The sequence below is a fragment of the Mixophyes fleayi genome, chromosome 3, assembly GCF_038048845.1.
Source record: "Mixophyes fleayi isolate aMixFle1 chromosome 3, aMixFle1.hap1, whole genome shotgun sequence".
Classification (NCBI taxonomy): domain Eukaryota; kingdom Metazoa; phylum Chordata; class Amphibia; order Anura; family Limnodynastidae; genus Mixophyes; species Mixophyes fleayi.
This window is the reverse complement of record NC_134404.1, coordinates 308,593,767-308,610,649: the sequence shown is the minus strand read 5'-3', so window position 1 is coordinate 308,610,649 and position 16,883 is coordinate 308,593,767. Positions and strand designations below refer to the sequence as shown.

The window sequence follows — 16,883 nt, the reverse complement described above, 5'->3', positions numbered from 1 at the left end:
TAAATCGTGTGCACTAACTTTGGTACCTCAGGTCAACTAGTTAGTCGTTTTTATTTACTAAGCACAGATTTGTTTTGTATTGTACTGTATTTTAGTTTATGTGGTTTGTTTGCTGTTTATGTCTATAACCTGGAAAATATTTTAAATAAACATACCTGCTGTAATTGAAATAAATAATTTTGATCCGTTTAAAAGGAATAGCAATCATTACTTTGCCATTGGTACATAACAAGGATGTTAGTAGACAATGCTTTGCTGCAGCCGTGCTACTTCTGCTTTTTACATTTCTTTTTATGCACAAATACAAACTGATAGGAACAGGAAAAAAATACTAAATAAAAATAAACAAAAACAGAACAGGCTACTAAATAATGCACAATAACTAAATACTACATTGTAGTTTAAGAATATTTACGGATTCTTACACATTTCATGTTATGTCTGTACCCTTGTTGCAAAAACAAATGATCAAATGTAACTAAAAACCGATCATTTAAAAAGCTGATCTTTGACAGTTATTGTATACGTGGGAAATTCTCTCAAACACAATAAAATGTATATTAATAGTTGACTTTATTTGCAGTCTTAGAAAATATATTCAAACAAACAGAGCGGTTATATTCCTTTTACAGTACATAGACTTTTACATACTTTGTAGTCTTACTACAGTACTTTGCCTTTTTTCTCCTTTACAGAAAACACCAATGGACAAGAAATATTGACCAGATGTACTAGCAGATATTTGTTGCATAAGATCACTGGTTTGATCGGAATTCCATCTAAAATATACTGTCGATTTAAATATACTTGATTTATGGTTCCATTAAGCTTTTGATCTGTTTATGTAAAACTATTGTTTATATTTTCTTTTGCTTATTTTTATTTCTTAGTCAAACATTATATATGCATACAATAAATATGTTTTCTATGACTCCCAGTAAACGAAATTCAGGTTGCCACTCGCCTTTAAATAGAGGGGAATACAGTAATTAAATATTCAAATAATGCTAAGGAACATGAATTAATTATTATAAATTAAATGGTAATGTGGTAAAAGAAATTACATTCACCTTATTTTTTTTTAAAAACATTTTTTTTGCATTTGATTAAATGTTTTTTTTGTGCACTCTGCACAAATATGTACACGATAGGTCATAGGTTTGAAAGGAGGTCAAATGAAATACAATACTCAAAACCAATTCTGGAATTTAAGGGAAAAGTATAATAAGGGAACATATACCATTACAATGTAAAACAGGCACTATACTTTGGAAGCAAAATAACAAATTATTAAGGGATGTTTAGTTCACACTAACTCCAATAACTGCGGACAGATTTATGTCAAACGTGAGTAATTATATTATCATCAAGACGCCATCACTGTGGCACAATAAAAGACTACAGATTACACAGCTGCATGCTGCTCCGGTTATACAGTGTACATTGTGCAATGGCAGCAGTTTGAGGAGAAGAGAATCTCAGACAGTTGTTGGAACACAGCGAAACATTTCCATGAGTGGGTTATCGGTGTGGAAGAAGCTGATCAAGCAGGGAAGTGTCCTGTTTAGCTGAGGGAGCTCTCCAGTCTGCACACGCCACCTTCAATGGCTACAGACTGTCCCGCTACTGCACCCGGAGGAAGCCTAGAAATGTGTGTCTGAAAGAGGTAACAGCAGAAACTAGTGTTATTTAATTCATACAATAATAATGCATTAAATAGTCGCTAGAGCAATAAAAAAGAAAAAGATAAACATTTCTATTTTGTAGTGAGAGAGTTTTATTATTTCACTTCACTTCTGGTTGTCACAAGAGTGGTTTACAGAAATCATAAATCATTTAGTACAAGTATTTGTCCGATTATAATGCATACTTGCCTACTCTCCCGTTATTTTTGGAAGGTAGCCGAATTTCAGAATTCCCAGAAAAGTAGGATACGTACGGAGACAGGGCTTAATGACACTATTCGCGTCATTTGTCCCTGAACCGCTATGCGAGACATTTCTTTGCAGGGGGTGGGGCTATGGTGCACTTGTCATCTGACTTTATCTCCAGGGTTCCAGGAGGGGAGGTTATAAAAGTCGCCAAGTACAAATCCAATAACACCAGTTACTGAATTTCCATGTCACATAGGTGAATAAAAAAATAAATGTGTTTCTTCTTCTAGTATATTGAGCTGGCTTCCCATGGTCGTGCTCGGCACATACTTATGAATAATGCAACATTTTTGAGCTCCACAAAAACCGTCAGCACAGACTTAGTTACTCGGTGTAGAGCAGATCCAGAAGGCCTTTACTTAGAAAATAAAGAGACAAATAGAAGCAGCTCTATATTACTATAAAGGGCACAGGGGAGAGGACAATTTGTCACAAAAATTTATATAAATTTAGATATACTTGATAAAAAATAAAAATAAATATATTTTTGTTTGTCTTATTTCTGCTGTCACTATTTCAATAAATAAACCCCATATGTTTTAATTGAAAACAAGCATTTGCAGGTTGACAGTGTGAACTGCTGCAGGCAACAGAGGGACGAGTGACAGAATTATAGGAGTGAGATTAAGTAATTTCAAGGAAGGTCAAAAACATTTCTTTAAAAGGGAACAGAGAAGAGCAGCTGCTTCTGTCATCAGAATCCAGATTACAGGAAGACACCAGGAATATGATAACTGTGTAGGGCAGATGTCAAAAGATGCAACTGTGAAATCTACAAGCTTAGTGAGCAAAGGGATTTTAACCTATAGTGGAAATTTATGAAGCATCTTTCACTCTGTCACATAAAGGATGAAACACAGGACTGTGCCTCATAAATCAGGAATATCACTTGTTCCTAGTGATGCCTCATTAATGTCACTAGTTTCTAGCGAATCCCTGGGCCGCATGTATATTCATTCATGGCATCCTGTAATCTTCACACTGAGAATATAAAATTATTGTAATCCTAATAGCACTAATGTACAGTCATGTGAAATTTACATATCAGGACATAACTAACAATCATCAACTCCATACCCTGAATTTGATAAAAAAAAAAGTCTGTAGGCAAAGACATAAGTATATGCAATAATTCTAATAGAATGGGAAATATAGAAAACACTGGAGAGAGTGTATCTAAAATTGATTATCTGAATATTAAATTCTACGAGCTCAAATGTTTTCGCTCACTGTTTAGTTTATATTGGCAACTCCTGTTCTATTGGGAACACAGAATTATCAGGTGAGCAATTCAGCAGCGAGTATAAAATATTACTGGCACATAGTATACACAAGCAACAACGTTGCAATAATATAAGCCAACTGACTGCCAAAGTAATGGGTATGACAACTTTCTAAATGTGACAGTGACACAGTAATAGCAAATACCTTTTAAAAAACAAACAAACAACTTTGAGCATATATAGAATATAGCAAAGAATGTCTGTTAAAAGAATAGTAGTGTGAAATATATCATAATCTCGTTCTTAGAATATAGCCAAAAATGTCTACTGAAAAAATTAAATATCCTATAGTGCGTTTTTAAGAGGTGTGAATTCTTCTCCTCTCCCAAACAGGCAGCATTTAGATTTGCATAAGGAGAATTGCACAGACTCTTTCCCATTTATTTTTCGTTCTTAAATCTGATCAATCTGATCTAATCTCTCATGAGATAACATAGGCCATAACTGATTTTATTTAGCATTACTTTAATAAGCCAACATGAAGAAGCCATGTTTAAAAAAGTAAGAACATCCCAGTATATATCCATTATACCCTAAAAACACCTCACTATAAATGTGTAACAAGTAAGGTCTTCCAGTTTTCACCAAATAAAAGTTTGAATCAAATAAAAAGAGTCAGAAAACCACCCATTGAGGGCTTTTTCTTGTGTTTTTAATTAAAACAAAAAGGACAGAAATCTGGCTCTTCAGAGCGTGAAGGAGCAAGTGGCAGATCAGCACTGGAAGTTGATTGCGCTAGTTCCCACGCGTGGGAGAAGTTCCTCAGGTGTTCCACTGGTTATACAGCCTTCATAAAGGTTCAACGAGCAAAGCAATATCCTCTTGTGGAGGGAGTCTTCTGTCCTTCAGCATTTCTGGTAAGTGGCCCATCGGTCCTCCTTCCCAGTCACAAATTGTGTCCCCATCCCCTGGCACCCTTTACCCTAGGATCCGCTCCTCTGTCACTCTCCGCTGGGATCTAGTCTCCTGGCCCCCTCTCCCCTCCAATGTGACCCTACCCTCTTGCACCTCCTAAATATAATCATGCTCATTCATTAATGGTATCTAGTCTCCTGGCCCCCTCTCCCCTCCAATGTGACCCTACCCTCTTGCACCTCCTAAATATAATCATGCTCATTCATTAATGGTATCTAGTCTCCTGGCCCCCTCTCCCCTCCAATGTGACCCTACCGTCTTGCACCTCCTAAATATAATCATGCTCATTCATTAATGGGGTCTAGTCTCCTGGCCCCCTCTCCCCTCCAATGTGACCCTACCCTCTTGCACCTCCTAAATATAATCATGCTCATTCATTAATGGTATCTAGTCACCTGGCCCCCTCTCCCCTCCAATGTGACCCTACCCTCTTGCACCTCCTAAATATAATCATGCTCATTCATTAATGGTATCTAGTCTCCTGGCCCCCTCTCCCCTCCAATGTGACCCTACCCTCTTGCACCTCCTAAATACAATCATGCTCATTCATTAATGGTATCTAGTCTCCTGGCCCCCTCTCCCCTCCAATGTGACCCTACCCTCTTGCACCTCCTAAATACAATCATGCTCATTCATTAATGGGGTCTAGTCTCCTGGCCCCCTCTCCCCTCCAATGTTACCCTACCCTCTTGCACCTCCTAAATATAATCATGCTCATTCATTAATGGTATCTAGTCTCCTGGCCCCCTCTCCCCTCCAATGTGACCCTACCCTCTTGCACCTCCTAAATACAATCATGCTCATTCATTAATGGGGTCTAGTCTCCTGGCCCCCTCTCCCCTCCAATGTTACCCTACCCTCTTGCACCTCCTAAATATAATCATGCTCATTCATTAATGGTATCTAGTCTCCTGGCCCCCTCTCCCCTCCAATGTGACCCTACCCTCTTGCACCTCCTAAATACAATCATGCTCATTCATTAATGGGGTCTAGTCTCCTGGCCCCCTCTCCCCTCCAAAGTGACCCTACCCTCTTGCACCTCCTAAAAATAATCATGCTCATTCATTAATTAAATGAACACATTTCTACCAAAGTCTTCTTTCTTGGGCCTAGAAATTTCTTAAGCACAACAGCACCTGTTTTCAGCAACTTCTTAACAATATCCAGCTGTGCTGTGGAAACACTATCTCTGGCTCAGCACAGAAGACTCATCTGTGAAAAATGCCATGAAGATCTGAAACTGCTGAGGAATATGCACTGGATAACAATAATGTCACAGTGGAAGAATTAAGTGGCAAGAGAAAACTTATCTGTAAAGTTACAATACCAATAATAGAGGGGAAAATAGAAAGCAGAAATAAAAAGCATGTGCGTTCCAAGGAGCACGTAAAGCTGAAGGCACCAAGGCCAAAAACAGATTGCTGCCCTTCACATATGTCCCTTGCTGTCATAATTAGACACTTTAAACAAAAATATGAATAAGAGCGATATATTGCACATGATTTTGCTAAAGCTAGAACTCTACTAGAGCTAAGGTGATCCTGGGGTTAGCCTTTATCATACTGATGGTACAGGAAGCATGCACCAGCAGCTAGCACTATGTCCAAATCAAACTAGATGTGTGAAAAGAACCTAGCTGAAATGTAAGCCACTGTCACTTACTATGACTATTGCTGACATCCCTGAATTACATGGTGTTCTTGCTATGGTTCTTCGGTTTACTTTCACAGCAAATGACTGGGTGTGTTCCACTGTTATAGAAGATATGGAAGTAGTTTAAAGCTGAAATGCGGTTTCCACTGCAGCAAGCTCCCAAAAAGTGCTTTACAAATATTTTTAAAAAAATTGTTTGTATCGCCAGTGACACTAAAAATTTAAACGAAAAAATGTTGCAAAGATCTAAGGGAGACAAACTCACACTAAATACTTTAACTTAAAGGGACCCTAGACTCTTGTTAAACAGCGCTTTGAAAAATGCTATGAAGTACTGTTGATTTCATTATGCATTCTAATCCTTTATTTGCAACTAAATATAACATGAGCTGGGCCCGTAAGGGAGTATAACAAAAGGTATTACCAATGTTCACTCAAAGTGGTTTCCAGTTTTGGAGGCTGTGAATGCTTTGCTAGCAATTTGGAGACCATTCACTGATTTTCTACTAAGCTATGATGGTGTCGGAGAAAAATGTGATTCTCCCAAAGCACACATTAGCAACAAAGTTAAACCAAACACTGTGCCGTAAACATGATACCAATTGTTCATCATCAAAACTCTTCAATCTGAAGCCACACATTTGAATAATGTGTTTAACAACCTAAGGAGTCCAAATAAAGCAGCTGTAAGAGTCTAAGTAAAGTGGATGACACTTGCGGTGATTTTTAATCTGTAACATCTATGCTATTACAGCATTATCCATTTAAACACAACAGTTACTTGGGGAGAGTTTGATTTTTTTTTTTTTATTCTGTGAACAACAAACTACATAAAAAAGCTTTAGTGTATTATCTCCCAACATGGCTTTAGAAGAGACATCCCTCTGGCACCCTGTTCAGATTCTTGACCCGTTTCTAAATGTCTAATTTAGCCAGGATTACGAAAATTATGTTATTTTTGTTTTTGCTATTCTTTAATGTCTGGAAACTGAACTCCACCAATATTTGGCAGAGCCAGCGCCAGAAAATGAGACACTGACCGGTCATTGTTACAGAAAAGGCAAATTAAACACTTGGCCTGATTCGGCAACAGAGGCTATGAAAATTCTGGGAGCTCCAGGGTCCAGTGTTAATGTTGAACCTGACTCCTCTCCAACTAACTCACTACGATAATCTAATTTCTGCTTACCTGCCTTTCCATCTTGACAGCAATTAAAACAACAGCTGTCACTCACCTCAACGATAAGGCTACTTTTGAGTGCCTATTAGAAGCTTGGTGCTCTCACCAGGAAATTAAGCTCGTCTCGTATTCACTGTAACAAGTCTTAAAATAAAAACAAGATAACCTACAAATTATTTGTATCATGGTATGTTTATGTCATTATCACTTTGCAAGTAACCCTTGATCCCCCAAGAAAGGAATAATAGAACACAAAAGTCCGCAAAAAATAAACACTGAAAAAACATATACCACAGTAATACGGAACATAAGCTATGAAAAAAAGGGTTGACACCATTTGGCCATAAGTAGTATAAAGCTACAATGCTGTTTCCACAAAAACTTTTATCGGAGGGAAAATCAGGTTCATTTCTATTTATCAATTTGATATTTTATTTGGGGCCCTGACATTCAATATTCGATGTAGGCTCTTATCCTGACAACATTTAAACCATAGAGACAACCACACATGCATCAACTATCTGGTGATATTACTAAAACTGGCAAGGCGAATACCAATAATAAGTATTTTTCATAATATAACATAAGAGCCTGCTAAGACCAAAATGTATATGGCCCATACATTAATAACAGCTCTCTCCAGTGGAATCCTTCTGAAAATAGAAATTAAAGTCCATCTACAGCAGAGGTGCATAAACTGTGGATTTGGATTCTTAAGGGCATATTCAATTGTTGGCGGTTTCCGCCGCGGAAAATCTATTACCGTTATTACGGTAATACTAGCTGGATTTCAGCTCGCAGCTCCCTGAGCCGCGATCTGAAATCCAGCGTGAAAAGTACCGTAATAACGGTATTTACGTGCACTATTACCGTAGTGACGGCAATAGTGCGCGGGGCGTGTTAATTTTGCCTGTAACGCCAACAATTGAATATGCCCCATAGTCTATTTTTGGTATACCATTTTTGTCAGATGTGCAGTAGTTTATAAATTGCTACTTTTGGGGTCCCCGAAAAATGGCACATGGACACTTGACCAGATGAACGCTACTATTCAACAGTACTCATACTTACCTGAATTTTCTTAGTATTGTCAGCATTGTTTCTCTTTTTTTTTTTTTTTTTACCCAATCCCTTGATCACAGTGAGGATTACTTAATTTTTTTTCTTAAGATAGCAATACAAATTGCTGCACGCTGTGTTAGAAGATACTTTTTCACTTGCTTGACATTACTACAGTTCCGTGCAGCTTAGGCCACAGATGAAAAATGTGGTTGTTCGGGATTCCCAAAGAAACCACACAAGTAAAAGACATGACTACGCTGTGACAGGGAACACGGCTGAATTATTACACGTTCGCATCACTAAGTGCTCTGTAGATGGGATTACTGCCTTTAATTGCATGTGGTATACCTCCGGCCTCTTTATGTTTTATGAAATTGGATAAAATAATTATTAAGGTTGTAATTTAGCATTTAAAAAAAAAAACCTAATATGTAAGATTACAGTTTTCTAATACTAGCTTTGGTGTACTGCCAATCCCAAGAACGTATAATCAGGACTTGCACTGCAGTGCCTCTCTGCCATGACTCTCCACATCTGCTTCTACTGTAGAGATTAAGTAACCTCACGATTGTTCAATAACATATATAAAATCTTTTGTATCAGTAGGCTAAATAATAAGCAGTGTGTTTATAATACATTGTCCAGAATACTATCTGTTCCATCGCTGTGCTGGCATGTGTCATCTTTCAGTGCCGTCGATCTGGCGTACGGACATTACCAAGATGTGCAGCTGCGCACATTGCAGACAATTACGGTAGGCATCTCCACGCAATTTCTGTGCACTTCTAATGGGTACGAGAAAAAATGAGCGGGGATTCCGGCCAGGACATCAACGCAAGGTGTCTCCAGAGACACCTTGTATCAGTAGGCTAAATAATAAGCAGTGTGTTTATAATGCATTGTCCAGAATACTATCTGTTCCATCACTGTGCCATCGATTGTACCCCCAGTTTATATTGTGTCTCATATCTGTGCCCCCAGTTCATATTAAGCATCATACTTACCCTCCGGAGACTCAGCACACATTTCATTCATTCCACAAGGCAATCTTGAAGCTGCGTCACTAAAGCAGCCTAAGATGGCCAAAACGGAGCTGTGCATGCACAGCAGCTATCTTCCTCTATCTTCTGTTGCTTTTGTAAGACAGCTGAGGAGCTCCGGCACGCTTACCGCATCTGGCACACGTGCCAGAGGTTGCCGACCCCTCCTATATCTTTAGACCCTTTCAAGATCCCCAGTTGAGCAAAATCCAAACCTCCATCACAGCAGTTGAGGTAATACCTCTTCTTTTTATACTCCTCTGTGCTATGTCCCTTGCACAATTCTTTCCCATTCATTATATACTTCTTTTTTTCGACCCACTATCCTAAATGTTAGTTAAAAATATTCTGAAGATATGTTACACTTCTACATTACAGAGAAATATTTTGTACCATTTCTTCAATAAAATTTACTTTAAATACAAACAAACAAAAAAAACGTAAAATACCTTTCCCTACGGTTTAAAACTAAAGAATTGCATACACAGACGTGAAGGGATTTTGGCACTGGGGACCTCTCATACTTTCATCTCATGTCTGAACATTTACAGTACAACTCCCTGCATACCGCTCTCACCTCTGTTTAAGTTGACTGTTGCTGGGATTTTAAATCCTTTAAAAAGGATATGGTTTGCATTGCCTTTAATACCATGCACAGTAAATAAAATAGCATTTCTAAAAAGTATCAAGCAGAAATGTAAAAAAAAATAAAAATGTATAAATAAAAAAAACAACACAGACATTCGTAAAAATAACATTAGTGCCACATAGTGTAACCGCTGGAATAAAATAAACTGGAGCTTTGTTTTATTTAAAAATACAAGACAATAGTAAATCTGGTTAAATTAGATATAGAAGCCAACTATCTGCAATATTCAAAAGTGTGAAATTCATCGCCTACAGCATCTGTTCCTAATCCCCTTTCAGCATTAAAAAGATATGCAATGCTTTGAATGTGGAACAAGCACATAATTTGGCCAAGATCAACTACAGTTTTTACTAGTCTATGAACCAAATCTGCTATCAGAGGCAAAATAATAATAAAAATAATATTCATAGCCTAATGCCAGTTGCCCCTTATCGCAGTATAGCATTGCAGAACAGAATGACCCATGACAGCACCCTGGCGTAGTGTTTAGCACTTCAGTTACAGCACTGGGGTCATGAGTTCAATTCCCGACCATGGCCTTATCTGTGAGGAGTTTGTATGTTCTCCCCGTGTTTGCGTGGGTTTTCTCAGGGTGCTCCGGTTTCCTCCCATACTCCCAAAAAAATATATACTGGTAGGTTAATTGTCTGATAACAAATTGAGCCTAGTTAGTGTCTGTCTGTGTGTGTATGTAAGGGAATTTAGACTGTAAGCCCCAATGGGGCAGGGACTGATGTGAGTGAGTTCTCTGTACAGCGCTGCGGCATTAGTGGCGCTATATAAATAGATGATTATGATGATGATGACATGGGGTACAGCATGGAAAATTGTATATACAGGTTTCCCCTATGTCTCTTGCTTTTTACCGTTGCCAGACTTCCTTTTTGTTATCAAATGTAACGCAGCGTTAAAACCAGAATATACTATGTTGAGGACATGCATCCCCCATCACTTTCTACCTCCAAACGCACATACACCAGAACACGTGTAATTAGACACAAATACACTTCACAGCTCACATCTTCAATAGCCTCACACCACCCATGATCTTTCCTTCCCCTCGGACATAATCCTCCCCAATAAACTTTACATGTGCGCAGCGTGACTTCCACTAGCCCAAAAATCCCCCGCTTTTGTTCCCTTCATTAACCCGCAGGAACAGAGGGGTACATAACACAGCCTTGGGCTAGCCTGAGCACTTCTGTCAAGTCACAGAGCTACCACTAGCTGATGGGCGGCAGTGTAGTTCAGTGCAGGACATAAACCTAAAAACACCATCAAAGCGAGTTCTAGGATTGGCTGAAAGAGTAGAGTTTCCTGTACTATACTGGACTCCGGAGTTCAATGAAGAAGAGCAAAAAGAGCTGCTTTCATTCATGCCAAAAGCAGTTCAATGACCCAGTGGGAGTACTAGTGACAGCTACTAATTACTTATGTTTTCCTCTAGATTTTAAGTCAAAAGGTACATACAAATTTTTTTGTAAAATATATGACCAAACCTGAAAACCTAAGTAAAGACTTCTTAAGAAAGAATAAAAAGAGAATACTATTACAACACTGCGTCCGTTCCAAACGTAGAGCAAAGACATAAAAAAAGGCCAAAAATAAATAAATAGAGAGTACTTTTCCAAAAGATAGTTTTCTGCGTATATCGCTGTAATTATTTTATCCCTGCAAATAAATCATAAGGGCCCATAGACCCTATTTTTATTTGCCTTATTGAAATATTAAGATAGAACTGTTTAGTGCATATTTCTATTGCAGGTCTTTAACGTGCTTCTATAAAGGCTTTACTAAATTGAACTATACTGTGCCTTATTTTGGTCTCTGTCCCATAATCTCACATTACAATTTGTAACATTTGGCACAGGTGGTGAAAAAGTAGATTATTATGACTGAGGCAAAATGTGTTTAAGCCGTATACAGACAGCGGACAATTGTTTGTACATCATATTCCACAAAAAATAAGGTGTGGACATGGAAGGCCCAGCATCACCTTATTACTTTACTATGTGACCAATGCTGAATACAAAACTCTTTCTGAAAGTTTCAACGAACTGTTTATCGGCACTTAAGATGTCTCACTTACCAATGTCAAACTAATAATTGTTCAATGCCAGATGATTCACAAAGACATTTGTATACAGCAAATAATGATAGATAATACGTTACAAACCTTGGCTTTGCCATCCTGAGCAGACATATAGCCAACACACATGCTCTCTGTAGTATGACTCCACAGGAACTCCACTATAAAGTAAAAGCAAGAACAAGTACATACACAAGGTTACAAAAAGAGGAATTAATAATAAGAAATAAAAAAAAAAATATAGGCTACAAAACCAGAGCCATACAAAACATACATTATTTGAACATGATATATATGTAGGCGAAAGCAAACTAGTTTTTGTACCTAGCAGAGCCTGTTTATCATCTGTGGAGTCCAGCTTGGAGGAGCACCGGCACGATCGAAGAACAATTACCCCACCAAGAATGCTGTCTTCATCAGCCAGGAAAGGTGAGCCTGAAAATCATTACTTTGATTAAATGTTACACTAAACAAACAACTGTAAACTGCAAAAAATATATTAAAACAAAAAACTACCACAAACATTTTGGTTTATTTCAGGAACCCGAAACCAAAGGTATGTAAACACACTATTGGAGAGTCAGTCGATACCTTTGATATCACAAAATCATTAAACAAATAAAAAGCTTATATTATTTGTATTTATAAAATACAATATATGTGCTACATAAAATAAAAATTGATCCCACAGTGGGTCCAAGTAACTACATTAACTGGTATGCCCTGCATACTGCAGTCAAACACTGCTATTACACAATACACAGGCCCTATCTATGTGGAGTTTGTATGTTCTCCTTGTGTCTGAGTGAGTTTCCTCCAGGTGCTCCAGTTTTCTCTCACACTCAAGACATGCTGGTAAGTTAATAGGCTTCTAACAAAATAAACCTGTGTGTGTATATAGGAATATAGACTGTAAGCTCTACAGCGGCAGGGACTGATGTGAATGGTTAATTATTCTCTGTAATGAACTGCGTAACATACGCTATATAAATAACTTAATAGATTACAGTCTGTACACTACTGAACTAATATATCTGAAATAGCTGAAGTGTTTAAATGGAAACAAGCTGCTTAGCATGTTATTTGTCTCACCCCTCTGCCATCTTGCACAAGTTGCTAAATGAAAAAATTAGACCATGCCCTATGCACACCGGCCATGCCAGTTTATCTGAGGACACTCCCCTTCCCAATAGGCCCCAATGGACCACTGGGCTTGCTGTTAGCCAACACCTTTAAAAAGCTGTTTAGAATAGGTTCTCATTCTTGTATCAATCCAAAGGCAGCTGGAAGCTTCAGCAATTGACTCCAAGTGGTAGATTTACTAAAGCTTCTAAAAGTGAAGGTGTTGCCCATAGCAACCAATCAGGTTCTAGTTTTACTAAAGTGGACTAGATATGGGCAATGAGCCAGATAGATGATAAACAGAATGAATACCTTTCATATTGTATTTATTAGCAATATGTTTATTTTAAATTCCTATTACCTTGCTAAAAATATCTTGGCTCCAGAACCTAATTATGAAGCTAAATAAACACCTTGGAATGTAACCTATTGCTAAATTATCCGTTATTTAATTTTCAAAGGGTGGCGGTTTCTAACTTTGCATTTCATGTAAACATCCATATTCTATGTATATGCACACAAATTATATACACAGTTTACATAGAATCACGTATATAATTATGCTCTGGAATAGTCTACAGATCACACTGCCTTGCAAAGGGAGCCTGTGCTTCACCAGTGCTAGAAATGGAAGTGAAACAGCTATATTCATACTGTAAATCCCTATTTCTGGACTGGAGAAATGATCATCCAGTCAAACTGTACTCATCTATAAGTGCAAAATGTGATCAAATCTCAATTGCAAATCCTTAGTGTGAGTGGAGTGAACACAGATTTTCTCCTAATTTCCGAGTCATAAGAGGTGATTTCTCAGAACAACAATCTGCTTAGAACCTTTGTCAGTTTGTCTACTGTAGACATATTACATAAAGCATCAATAAAGGGGTTGCACACCTATGGACACACCATGACATTTAGGGGCAGTCTCCATGTAGCCCTTCAGTGGGACATCAACAGTTACCAAATTGCTGCCACTCACAAGGGGAGATAGCTGTCAAAAGATAACTGGGCAGCTGGCCTGTGTATGTGGTTAATGCTGCTTCTAGTTAAACAGAAGTGCAAGTCAATTCACTCAGGAACCTCATTTATTGCTTACATACTGCCCTAACTGCATGACCAGCAAGGACGGCTTGCTGGTCCCGACAGCTCTCTTCTCTCCTTGCTGTCAATACTGGCGATGAAGGAATGAGTAAAGGAAAGGAATGTGACTGTATCGGTGTGGGGTTAAGGGGGGATTGGTGCCACTATACTCTGCTCTGAGACCGAAGTGGCGAAGGTAAATAATACTCTGTATTTATGAGGTGTAACGGGACTTAAGTCATCAATGGTTACGGTTTTAAAAGTTGAAATGTTGTGAATCCAGCTCTGGACTCGGGTGTTGAGTTTTTCATTAACAAGGTGCTTCTTTCTAAATTAAGTACAGCACATAATTTCTATAATTTAATATAACTAAAAAAATCAGTTGAAGACTTGTACAAAGTAATAGTATTGAAACAGCATAGCTAATTTGTTTGTACACAAATCAGTAGATTATAGTGATCTAACCCCAACAGCTTAGCGAACCATTTCTAGCTTCCCGTCCCTTTTTAAGAACATTCTTACCTTGGCTTCATACATCAATTTTTAAACATAGTAAATTTAATATACGTGATAAGCTCTTGAGAACCGTGCTCTCTTTACATTTTGCTTCGGTGTTTACATGACTGTGGTCTCCTATGTAAGTGATTATTGCACAATACTACAGAATATTGTGGCTCTTCACAAGCTGTAGCAATCACAATACTAAAAAGCATAACGTGATTGCAGACACATGCACTTTCTCTTATGTTAACTATATTAACAGTCATATATGTGGCGCCTACGTATTGCGCTATGAAAATGATTACGTAGATATAAAAGTGGTCATGGCTGGTGATGAAATAAGAAGTTAAAGGCGTGAAGGCTGCAAGAGGGATCAATGATCTTTTGATTTCGTTACATAGAAGGGATCATATAACTAAATCACAAGGTTAGTCTTGTTAGGGCAATTTCAGCCCAGAAAAGAAAGCAATAACCAACAGAAACCAGATTGCAGATGGTTTAAAAGGGCAAACTTAAGAATTAAAACAGAGAGAACAAGCAAGAAAAACAGATGTTCAATTAGTTAGAAGCAAATTCCAAAACAGCAGAAGTATGTTATTTTTAAGAATTACTTGAGAAGAAGAAAGGACCAGAGAACGGCAGCAGGTTAAAGATAGCAGGGAGCAAAAAAAGAAAAAAAAAAAAAAAAAGAGTTGAAAGAGATTACATCTCAATGTAATTAATTCAGGGATAGGCAGAAATTTTAACTTTTAGTGAACAACATTCCCAACTTGTTACGATAAATAGTTACTAAAATTTCGAGCTTTTCCAGTTTCCGCCTTTGCACTAAATAGAACACTGGTGGAGTTGGTTAAATTGTATTATTATCCTAACCTCTGCCAGCTGTGTATCAAGTAAAATAAGAAAAGAGGAAAGTTTACAGAACAATAGAAAACTCTCTTTGCCAAAAATGAAAGAAGATGATTAGACTCTCAGCAATTTAGTAAACAAAATTCCCAGAAATATAGACTAATGCATACAACGTCCAGGGGCTCACAGTTCATGTGAAATAAGAGAAGAATGAAAATGATGAATGGGACTGTTGCATGATGTGGATAGTATTAATCCGTGCACAAAGACATGACTATTCTCAATGTGTTGAATTGTACAGCAGGTGATTACACTGACAAATATATTCAGTGCATTGTTCCTTAGAAAGCTCGTCATAGCATGAAACAAGATCAAAGAAGCTATGTTGTGAATTTAAGCCAGGCTTGCAAAAAGAGAGGTAAATGTGACAGTGCTATTCCCCTCCTTTACAGAAGATGATGTACGTGCCAAGATAAGAAGAAAAAGAAAGCTGAAAATGAGCAGGGGAGTTGGAGGTCAGTGGATTGAGATGTGGAGAATTAACATCTCAGGGACAGCATGGGGTAACAGCAAAAGAAATTGGAGAGGAGCAAGGATTAGAATGGAACATTATACATTGCAAGTTTTCAGCTATTGCAAGTCTTTCAAACACAGTTTAGCAAACAACAGTAGAGATGTTATAGTTTGACCTATCATGAGCACATAAATTCACATTAGCATCTTTAAAAAAACACTGATTAAAGATGTTACAATATGACTGTGATGAAGGCAAAAAAAAAGGAATTTTGTTAAAGGGTTTTCCAGTTTTGGACAACACTGTCTCTTTCTGTCACATGGGCCCTTCATGTAGCAAATAGGGGCCTGTCCAGTTCCATCATGCAACAGCTTACAAAGCCTGAAGACTAAATCTGTCTAGCTTTCTTCAGTAGAGCATAATGAAAGCACTATACTGAAGAGAGCTGGACAGTGAGGGTGATACAAGCAATAGGAGGGGTCAGGTGGGGGAGACTCCACATGTACAACATAGGGGAACAGGTTAGAAAGAACGGGTGGTGGGATTAAAGGACTACTCTACTTAAATACAACCCCATGAAAGTCCTCCACTGGGACAGTAGAAAGATGGGGAGCTCCATATGTTACTTGTAAATTACAGCTTAAAATTCCCATGCACTATTTTTGTTTGTTTTGGATGGAGTTTGTTCTTTATTAAGTCAATAATTTGGATGTGAGATGGAGTTCCATAAAAATCTGTAATAGTCCTGTAAGCAAGTTAAACTGATAACTAGGCAAACAAACTAGCAATTCTGACTTCCAATGAAATATATAACACCTTCTACACAGCATTATATACACAGACATTTATTTAGGTTTAGTTCTTACAGAATCTTTACAGGACAAAACAGGTGCACATTATAGTCACATATGACTTATATTGCCTAGCACATCAAACTGAGGAACTTGATGTGGTAGGCAGGTCTTATTAAATTGTAATCCAGTTACAGAATCAAAATTTGAACTTGAAAGAA

The 16,883-nt window shown here is 37.8% G+C and overlaps 1 protein-coding gene across 4 annotated transcripts in view; it reads right to left on the bottom strand.

The window, feature by feature from the left end:
• Window positions 1-554: 554 nt before the first annotated feature.
• Window positions 555-16,883, bottom strand: part of TASP1 (taspase 1) — a 121,510-nt gene continuing 105,181 nt past the window's right edge. For all 4 annotated transcript variants that reach the window (XM_075203954.1, XM_075203953.1, XM_075203952.1 and 1 more), the window contains 3 exons: window positions 12,130-12,240; window positions 11,893-11,966; window positions 555-1,657 (listed from right to left, as the gene is read on the bottom strand). In XM_075203954.1, the coding sequence (XP_075060055.1) occupies window positions 1,565-1,657; window positions 11,893-11,966; window positions 12,130-12,240 (278 nt within the window). In that variant the 3' untranslated portion in view covers window positions 555-1,564. The remainder of the gene's footprint in view (window positions 1,658-11,892; window positions 11,967-12,129; window positions 12,241-16,883) is intronic.